At 49.1% G+C, this 10,729-nt stretch overlaps 1 protein-coding gene across 1 annotated transcript in view; it reads left to right on the top strand.

Moving 5' to 3' along the window:
- Window positions 1–7,598, top strand: part of LOC310819266 (ephrin type-B receptor 1-like) — a gene marked incomplete at both ends in the record, with an annotated part of 147,852 nt that extends 140,254 nt beyond the window's left edge. Inside the window, 4 exons of the mRNA XM_083690510.1 lie at window positions 3,008–3,130; window positions 4,738–4,985; window positions 7,100–7,315; window positions 7,509–7,598. Coding sequence (XP_083546636.1) covers window positions 3,008–3,130; window positions 4,738–4,985; window positions 7,100–7,315; window positions 7,509–7,598 — 677 coding nt within the window. The remainder of the gene's footprint in view (window positions 1–3,007; window positions 3,131–4,737; window positions 4,986–7,099; window positions 7,316–7,508) is intronic.
- Window positions 7,599–10,729: the final 3,131 nt, after the last annotated feature.

A 10,729-nucleotide genomic window follows, 5' to 3' on the forward strand; every position in this document is an offset into this window, starting at 1 on the left:
AGCTGAGGAGAAACACATTTTAAATGCTTTCCAATTATTTGAGCGTTTGCTTTAGTCTGCCCGGAGTACCAGATGGGCAGAGGTTTGCACTTTTGCAGCTATTCCATGGGTTCCATTGTGCCAGGCAAACTCAATCAAGCAGAGCTTAAGTTATTAGAAAAGGATTCATTCTGTTTGAATCCAGAGCGTCTGTTAGAGGAGACGATTGTCCAGTGTGTCTGTTCGGCCCAGAGATGAGAGTCAATACGTTTATGAAGTGGGACAATTTCAGTTGTGCCCCAATCTTCTTAAGTTTACCATCCCCCGGAAAACAAATGGCTGTGAGGTCTGTGGAATGTCTTGAGGAGTCAACTGTGGTGTCATCCGTTTAGATGCAGTAAGATGAATGATGGTTTGGTGGTCTCCTGAACAACAGCTCCTAATTTAAATGCTGTGGTTTTTAGGGTGGTATAAAAAGCAGAGGTCAGGGAAAAGCTCTCTCTCTTGTTCCTGTGTCCTGTTGTGAGGTTCTCATCATGTTGTGAGTAGCATTGTTTTGTGATGACCGGGGGTCATCTCTCTATCTCTCTCTCTCTCTCTCTACTCTCTCTATTAGAACGTAACATTTCTCTAGGAAGTATTTGCCTTGTAATAGATTAAGCATACTCTATTATTAAAGCCTCATTTGATTCATTCTGTTTGACCTTTCTTGCACTAAATGAGCACAGACTCAACAATTCTTTACACATACTGATAATTACACTGGAGTGAGATTAAACATATTAGATATGCTTTGCTATCAACACAATATAGCCAAAAGTCTCTGCCAAACATAAATGTGGAAACGGATATTAATATAAATCCATCTATATTTAGAACCATGACAGTACACTCTGTGTCCCTCAGAGTAAGGAGTGTAAAGGAGGGTATATTTCTGTGGGCCATATGGCAGTAAACGAATGGATCAGTGGAGGCTGGCGGAGGTAGAAATCGGAGGATGCCCTCATGGAATGGAATGAGGAATGGGATTGAGCACGATACCATCGATCCCATTCCTCATTCCGTTCCATGCATTACAATGAGCCTGTCCTCCGATATCTACCTCCACCAGCCTCCCCTGGAGCATATATATATATATACCTTGAAGATATATAAATCGCAGCACCAGGAGTCTTGGCAGGAGTGTTGTATCTCTCCTGATAGGCGTTGCTGCTTTATAAGAGGGTAAAAATAGACACCGGCACTCGGATGCATTTGCCCCGCACGCTCAGATCAAGGAGCCATGAAATATTAAAGCTTGGATCTATTTTTTTTATTTTTTATCTCTGGGTCATAAAAAGATGAGTCCAGTTAAACAGGGATGCACCAGAGAGAGGGAAGAGATAAACTGTTTGCAATTTAAATTATACATGAAAGTGGGCCTGGTTCCGTGGAATAACAAGTAATGGATTCAAGCGTGTGTGTGTGTGTGTGTGTGTGTGTGTGTGTGTGTGCTGGCATATTCGTGTGTGTGTGTGTGTGTGCTGGCATATGCGTGTGTGTGTGTGTGTGTGTGTGTGTGTGTGTGTGTGTGTGTGTGTGTGTGTGTGTGTGTGTGTGTGTGTGTGTGTGTGTGTGTGTGTGTGTGTGTGTGTGTGTGTGTGTGCTGGCACATTTGTGTGTGTGCTGGCATATGCATGTGTGTGTGTGTGTGTGCTGGCATATGCATGTGTGTGTGTGTGTGTGTGTGTGTGTGTGTGTGTGTGTGTGTGTGTGTGTGTGTGTGTGTGTGTGTGTGTTTCCTGCAGAGATGTCAAGTCCTGCCCAGAAGTGTGGCTGTGTGCGTCACGTTGGCGACACTTGTATGGAGAATGTCATTATAGAATGCAAAGCTACAAACCCCTCTGATGGATTATCGTAAATCCGATCTGTATGGAATCTCTAATCAGCAATTACATCCACACAGACAAGGTTCAAGGCAATTAGTGTTGTAGCTAAATACAGCTTCCAGTTGAGAGCAAGGTGAGAGGGCCTGGATCCTCATTAGACTAGACCATCCTTCTGCCACTTGAGACTCCTTTTCCTCTTTTGTATCTCATGCAGATGAGAGAGAGAGAGAGGTTCCTTTATTTCAACCATAGCGACCATGTTGCAAAAACAAGCCCAGAGAGTGTCCCTCAATGTCATTGGGGAAATGAGAATAAGTCTGGATTGGTTGAGTCTGCCTTGTGGCTGTTTTGTATTGACGTTTCTTTTTTTTTCTTTTTTTTTTTTACAAGTCTGACCCAGCTCTTCTGCTCCCTCTGATGTTTTCATCTGCCCCAGAAACAAGCACTCCTCCGTTTTGGAGACGTCCCCCCAGTCAGTCGGTGAACTGAAGTCACCTATCGGCCCCGGCCGGCTGGCGCGAAGAGCCGGTTGATAGTGTGACAGTTTTTATCTCTTTATGAGTTCCTATGGGGAGAGGCGGCGGAGGGAAATTGGTTCCACTGCTATCAAAGAGCACAGACTGCTGGAGTAAGGGAGAAAAGGAAGGGGAAAAAAAAAAAAAAACGGTCTGCATTTTCTATCTCCCTCTCTTGCTCGCTGTCTCCCGGCTCTCCGAGCTCACCGCTGATTCATCAAACCTCCATTTTGTTGCCGAGAGGAACTACTGTGGAAGGGTGCTTGTTTCTGGGAGAGTGAGAGAAAAACAGCTCTCTCTCTCTCTCTCTCTCTCTCTCTCTCTGTGTTGTACAGTGTGTATTATTCCAAATGTATTCATACAATGCTCATACACACGCCGTCCAAAGAGGATCAAAATACATGGCATCATCATTTATTGAACCGATAGAATTATCACCGATGTTGTGTCATACACTATAACGGTTACTGATGTCTCATCGCTCCATGGCCCCCATTTCACCACCCAAAAAACCTCCATCCAAACTGACCACACTTCTGCTATTCCCGGAATGTTTACTGAGCACTTTGGTTGTTCTAGAACTCTCTTTGCGACCCGACATGTCTAACTGCCCCTCCCCACTGGGCTGCCCGACCCACTTCTCAGGCTCCCCGGGGATGAAGATCTACATCGACCCCTTCACCTACGAGGACCCCAACGAGGCGGTCCGAGAGTTCGCCAAGGAGATCGACGTCTCCACCGTCAAGATCGAGGAGGTCATTGGCGCAGGTAAATGGATGGGGACCCTGGGAGATGTGGACGGTTGATGTGGGAGGTTGATGTGTGTGCGTGTGCGTGCTTGTGGCTGTGTGTGTGTCTGCATGTGCGCGTGTCTGTGCCTGCGCGTCTGTGTCTGCGTCTGTGCGTGCGTCTGTGCGCGTGTGTGTAAGAGAGAGAATGTATCATTCACTATGTCTCATTTGATGCTTCATTTTAATGTCTATATGCACGAGTGTGTGGACTGTATTCCTATGTGTGAGCAGGCAAATGTTTGTGGTAGCCCTGTCTGAGTGCCCCCCCCCCCCCCCCCCCCCACAGACCCCCGTCAGATGCTAGCATGTCAAGTGTCTTGCACTAGCAGCACATATAGGCCAGCTGTCTGGCGGCTAGATTGTTCTAGAAATAGCTTTAGCCTAGCATCCCAATGCCAGGGCTCTGGGCACTCTCTCTGGAGACGGGTCTGTCATCATCCATCTCACTCTCTGTTACAGCCAGGGCCCGTTATTTACTTTATTAGACATGACATTATACCACGGTAATTACCTTGCGATTACAGCGTTATTACACATATTCATTGCCATTTGTGTCACGTTTGTTAGCGTTGGGTTAGTACCGGTTTGAAAAAGAGCATCATTAGCATATCATTTCCTCCTTCATAGGTAGTGTAAACACTTAATTAAGCAGTGTTAAAAAGACATTTCCCTTCTCAATGGGTTTCGGGGCAGACCCTGTTGAGTGGATGGAGGACATGCTGGTATGTGTTGATTCATGAGATACCAGAGACTAAAATACTCCCAGTAATGAGAACATCCCTGGAATAGCTCCCGTAGACCGGGCCACTCCGCACACTAGGTGTGAGGAAACGACAGGGAGGGAGGGCGGGAGGGATGGCGGGAGGGATGGAGGGATGTGGTTAGCTAATTAAAGATTCTTTTTTAGTTTTTTCTGCTGGTTTATTTTACGCTATGTGGCCGATCCATCTGCGCAGGATGTCGAGGTGGTGATAAGCCATCACAGGGATTGGAGATATTTATTGTGCATTTAGTTTGGCTTGTTATTATTTGTATCTATATTTATGAATGTCCTAGATAGATTCAGAGTGTATATACATAACCGGTGTGAGTCAGAGAAGCATTAACAGTTGATTATGTTCTTATTATGCAATACTGAAACAGTATTGAACAACACATAGAGTTTATGATTATGAATATGGAGTGTTTTTTATTTGCTGAAGAAAATAGGTTTCAATATACGGTGTATTCAGCTCATGGACAGCATATGCAAATTCAAACCACCAAACTCGCTAAGTTTTGCACGGTCCCTGACAAAATAAATGAATAGATCCAAATCTTTCTAAGATGTCTCTAAGCTTATGCTAAATATGTTTTTGCTGTTTAGAGAATATAACCACAAATTGACAAACTGTGTTCTCTCTCTGTCTCTCTCTCTCTCTCTTTCTCGTTCTCTTTCTCTCCCTGTCTCTCTCCCTGTCTCTGTCTCTGTCTCTCTGTCTCTTTCTCTCCCTGTCTCTGTCTCTCTCTCTCTCTCTCTCTCTCTCTCTCTCTCTCCCTGTCTCTCTCTCTCTCTCTGTCTCTGCCCCCCCCCTCCTCTTGAAGGTGAATTTGGTGAGGTGTACAAAGGTCGGTTGAAGCTCCCAGGTAAGAGAGAGATCTACGTGGCCATCAAGACCCTGAAGGCGGGCTACGTGGAGAAGCAGAGGCGGGACTTCCTGTCCGAGGCGTCCATCATGGGCCAGTTCGACCACCCCAACATCATCCGCCTGGAGGGCGTGGTCACCAAGAGCCGGCCGGTCATGATCGTCACCGAGTTCATGGAGAACGGAGCCCTGGACTCCTTCCTCAGGGTGAGCCGTAGAGCCGGTGGTCTTGTTTTGGTGGTTTTCTATGTGTAGCGGAGGGGGTTTGGAGTCTTGTGAAGGGGTAGCCCTATCTGAGACCTGCCTGTGCCCCCTCTGACTACCGGGATGTATTCTCGGTCTCATAGTATCCGTTGGTATCGACGTGCGGGAGACCCGGGTTCTATCCCCCTTCTTCTGGTGTCCCAGATCTGAACCCGTGCCTGGGGAGAAGGGGAGGATTGGAAACTAGCAGTGAGCTGCTGACCTCAAGATCGGGATCTGAACCCCCCCCCCACCACCGCATCTGCCATGTCTTCTCGAACCCTGTCGAAACATCTCTCTCTCTGTACACATTTAAAGTCGCCCCTGAATGTCGAACACCAAGTATCGACTATTTGCCATTGACAACACCGGTGATGGATGTTGCGTGAACGGACGCGGTCGCGGTCTCGGATCAACCAATCAGTGCTTCCGAGCCGAGTCGATGTAACTCCTGAACCCGCACGTCTCTCACTCCGTTCCTCATTGGAGATTTTCCGCAATAGTCAATGTCGCGCTCGTCCCGTTTTCATTTTGTCCAGTCATGCCCGGGAGCCATTAATGGACTATTCCCTCTCTCTCCTTTGTAGCTGGAGAACGAGTGAATGTACAGCTTAATCAATATTCAAGCCCCCCCCCCCCCCCCCCACACACACACACCTCCTCCGCCCCCCATCCATCTCATGGATTGGTTTTCCACTCCACTTTGATCTAGTGCTGGTTTAGAAGGAGCCTTTGAAGTTGGCTTTGCTAGCCGCCACATCCGACTTGTGTTCCCATCGATCTCCCCCTACCCTCTTATTTGTTACTGTGTCGGGTTCAAAGCGCGCAGGGTAGAGGTGTGTGCGTGCGCGTGTGTGTGTGCGCATGTGCGTGCGTGCGCGTGCGTGTGTGTGCGCGTGCGTGTGTGTGTGTGTTTGTGCGATGGTTGTGTGTGTGTGTGCGTGCGTGTGTGTGTGTGTGTGTATATAGTATTTAATGAGATGGATGCCTGCACATTGTCCACTAGATGCTCTAACAAACAGGTTGAGGGGAATCAGCTTGAGGAATCCAATTTTGTAATCAAAACGAATCCTCCTCTGGATGTAAGAACGGAAATGAGATCTAAGATGAGGGCTGTGGGTGTGCGTGTGTGCGTGCGTGCGTGTGTGTGCGCGTACGTGTGCGTGTGTGTGTGTGTGTGTGCGTGTGTGTGAGTGCATACGTATGTGCGTGCGTGCGAACGAGCGTGCGTGCGTCGAATGCGTGATATGAAGATGAAACGCCGAAGAACACTTCAGACCCGAAACAGAAATAACTACGAGCGGTGTCAGGAAGTAGGCCAGACCCATATAGAGACGGACGGACGGAGGGGGGGAGGGGGGGGGGCAGCTGAGGGTGTTTGTCACCATGTCTCTGTGATGGGACACATCTCGTACCCTTGCCATCGAGTGTGACCTGGCGTCCTGGCCGCGGTGACAAGGATGCGTCCGTAGGCCATTCTAATCTGGGAGCGGGCAGGGGGGGGCACGGGGGGGGGGCCTCCCTGTGGACCTGGGAAGGAGTGTACAGCTCATCCTCCCTCCCTCCCTCACTCTAAGGGCACCGAGGAGTGTTCTGTTGGCGAGGATTTTCCACTCACTGTCGGACACTTGGAGAAACTGGCGGAGGGTAGATAGAACAGCTAGGACACATTGGCGCCGTGGGCCAACATTTGGAAAAATGTGGCAGTTTTGCCCATGTACACAGAGTGCCAGGGCCATTGATGGACACCAGCGTTTTGGCTGTGTCATTTCAAATTGTACCGGGGTGCCATGTTGGCTTTCACCGGGGCGCTACGTTGGCACAGAATAGAATCTGAAATGAGGATGTCATTGTCACGGAACGTCGGGGGTGCCAACGTGAAGCGTGAACTTTGTATCACGAGAGAGAGAGAGTGAGAGAGAGAGAGACAGAGAGAGGCCCTGTCTGTTCATTATACTGTATTATACTCTACACTCATTATACTCTTTCTATGGCTAAAATCTTCTCCATTGTCTTGTCTTTCTCCTCCGTCCCCCCCCCGTCCCCCTCTCCGTCCCTCCCCCACTCCCTCCTGGCAGCAAAACGACGGGCAGTTCACCGTGATCCAGCTGGTGGGGATGATGCGTGGGATCTCGGCCGGGATGAAGTACCTGTCGGAGATGAACTACGTCCACCGGGACCTGGCCGCTCGCAACATCCTGGTCAACAGCAACCTGGTGTGCAAGGTGTCCGACTTCGGACTTTCACGCTACCTCCAAGACGATTCGTCCGACCCCTCCTATACCAGCTCTCTGGTGAGTCCCCCTACGCTTCGTTGTCCGTGCGTGTGTGTGTGTGTGTGTGTGTGTGTGTGTGTGTGTGTGTGTGTGTGTGTGTGTGTGTGTGTGTCTTCGACGGAGGCCGTTCTGTGTGAAAATGGCCACGCTTCTGTTTTTCGGTGTGTGTGTCAGGGGGTTTCGTGTGACGGTGTAAGTCTACGTTGAAAAGGAAGAGCGGGACAGCGACAAGCTACGTGTTAAAATAGCCGTCGTCTCTGTCGACGATGGATCCCCGCTCTGTGAAAACGGTCGTGCTTGAGTTTTTCTCTGTGTGCGTCAGGGGTCTCTTGTGGCAGTGGACTGTCCTGTAGGCCTGTGTCCCATTCATAGTGTGTCAACAACAGCCGAAGCTACCGTGCCTTTGTCTGTGGGCTTGGCCCCTTGAAAGCAGCGTAATCAACCTCAAACCTACCACGGTACACCTGATCTCTACCTGTCCTCCATCTCTCTCACATTATCTTTCATTACCTTTCAACATCTCAACCCCCCCCCCCCCCCCTCCCCACCCTCTCCCCCCCCCTCTTTTTCAATCACTTTCCCTCACTGTCCAAATTCTCTTAACTATCTCCTCTTTTGCATTCTTCTCCTCCCTCTTCCTTCTCCCTCCGTCATTCCGCGAGTCACAGAGGAGAGGAGAGGAGAGGAGAGGAGGGGAGGGGAGAGGAGAGGAGGGGAGGGGAGAGGAGAGGAGAGGAGAGGAGAGGAGAGGAGAGGAGAGGAGAGGAGAGGAGAGAGTGTCACATCTTCATTAGTGTGTCGACATGTTGCCACTGGGGAAGGCCTCTCTCTCTTTCGTTGGCATGCCCATGGTGCAGGAAAACCAAAGGGCACCCAGGCCCTTCAAATTGACAGTTCCACCCTCTCCCCTGGACCCCCCTCCCTCCCTCTCTCTCTCTCTCTCTCTCTCTCTCTCCCATCCTCATCCATTATTAGCGAGGCATCATGGGAGGGTTTGGCTCCTCATTAACTCCTCCACGCTGCAGATCTGTAATTATTAGCAGCTATCGTTAGTTCACCCCCACCCCCCCTCTCTCTCTCTCTCTCCCTCTCTCTCTCTCTCTCTCCCTCTCTCTCTCTCCCTCTCTCTCTCTCTTTCTCTCTCCCTCTCTCTCTCTCTCTCTCCCTCTCTCTCTCTCTCTCTCCCTCTCTCTCTCTCCCCCTCTCCCTCTCTCTCTCACATCTCTCTCTCCCATCTCTCTCTCTCTCTCCCTCTCTCTCTCTCTCTCTCTCTCTCTCTTCCTCTATGCAATTCATGACACACTCTCACACTCCGCCAGTCACACACTGCTTGGGTCATTAGGGTTTTGTATTTGGGATGGGCGTGTGTGTGTGTATGTGTGTGTGTGTGTGTCGGTTTGTGTGCATGTGGGTGTGTGTGTGTGTGTGTGTGTGTGTGTGTGTGCGCGTGTGTGTGTGTGCGCGTGTGCAATCTCTTTCATTTTCTTTGAGACTAGAGTGCTAATTAGTTGGATATAGTGGTGATGTATAATTTGGTTGCTGCTGACAATTTGGAGGGAATACGGTTAGCCGCCTGGCGCGACACACCGGGGTGTGTTCTTTAGTGAGGTCAATTGTTTTAAAGGATAGGCAAAACAGCTCACTGCTTTGACAAAATGGTCTCGAGGCACTTCTGCTGAAAGTGATTTATATCTAGCACATACTGTGAATCATGAAAAAAATATGAGTATTTCACGACCACAGGACATGAGTAATTGCGTCATTTTGCCGCTAGCGAAAAAGCGCTAAGCTAACATTAGATCTGAAGCATCTAAACATAGGATGTGTGAGTCAACCTATCAAGGTGATATGAACATAAAACAACTCAAATGACTTCTTTCTGCGTCTAAACATAGGTGTTTGTGAATCAAGGACAAGACAACAATACAAATGCTATTTCCAACATCTTTTTTTTATCCGTTCTGTTAGCCGACAGCAAGTTGCCTCCAGGTGGTTCAGTTCAACACCTGTGTCCCGGCGTGACTGTTGATTGACAGGAGGTGGCGCCTCAGGTGTGAACAAGAAGTGTGATACAGGTCTAGAGAGGGAAGTGACCTCCTATTGGTCGAGGTTGGGAGTTAATTGCCCTCCAGGAAGGTCTGCCTCGGCCTGTGTGACCCTGCGGCTAAGCTGTGCTGAATGTGTCTTATTGGACAACAAAGTGGAGTGGTGCTTCTGTTGTCGGTGGTTGAACTTGCTGAATAGAACATTTCCAGAGGAAGAGTTAAAGGTGGATATTGGATTATAGATTATGCTTGGTTTTTTTTCTATGTTTGGGCGTGTTTTATGTAAACAGAGCCTCCTTAAAGGTATTTTGTTTTCTAAAAGTCGATGTGTCAAGCTGTGTTTTGTCTGAGTTCTCGGGTGGAGAAGGTTATTCAACTGGAACATCCCAAGGTGTTTATCCTTATGATAAAGATATCTAAAATAACACAGATTATAGACATGGGAATGTTCTCCTTATAGACTGGTGCGCTATGATGACATGACCCCACTGTCATGCAAAATTCAATGTGTTTTTCACGATACAGAGGCATTTTCTATTCAACGTCCGTTGTCCTCTTAACGTGTCTGGAAAGCTCTTACACATCCAGTTTGTGCCTCAATTTATGCCCGTCGGTACAATAGGACCGCAAAAAAGGCGTGACTAGACTTTCTTCCCTCTGCGCCGCATTCACAACACTCTCCGTGCGTTTAACCTTTCTTATTCACCCGCATGCTCCCATTGTGATAGGATCTCTCTGACACGACAGACCAGCAATACACTAAACGAACCTGGCTGCTCTGAATCCATAAACATCCATTATCCCGGCCTTTCCTCCGTGATATCCCTGGTTCCTTTACCACCGCCTTCGCTCCGACCCTCTCTTTCCCCTCCTCCCTCCTGGGGGGGCATGTTCTTTGTCTGTGGGGGAGATATTTCGGACGAGAGTCGGGGGTGGGGGGGGGGGTCCTTGGGTCTCTCCCGGTGTCGGTATAATTAAGCCGCACGCGGCGCCCTTCACTCCCCTCGACCTCCAGCGGCTTACGACCCGGCGCGAGCCAATCAGCGCGCTGAGGTCGGCTCGGCGGGGCGAAGGCCGAGGGAATCAGGGAAATTCAATTTGGCTGACGTGTGGCGATTTACACCGCCATCGACCTCCTCTTCTTCCAGTAAATTAACCACCTCTCCTTTTTTAAAAATGTTTTTAGTCATTTTTCTTTCCATTTTTTTTTTTTTTGGGAGCACCAATTACAGTGCCCCCCCGGGGGTGGGTCGCCGGGTGTGTGTGTGTATGCAGTCGGGTGGGCACGCGGTTAATTGCATGGCGTTAACCCTGGGTTTGGAGATCCCGCCAGGGGACCAGAGAGTACAGACACAAAAGAGAACTGGTTCCCTCGCTGTTCGAAGAC

This window comes from Argentina silus, assembly GCF_951799395.1.
Source record: "Argentina silus genome assembly, chromosome: 18".
In the NCBI taxonomy this organism is placed as follows: Eukaryota; Metazoa; Chordata; class Actinopteri; order Argentiniformes; family Argentinidae; genus Argentina; species Argentina silus.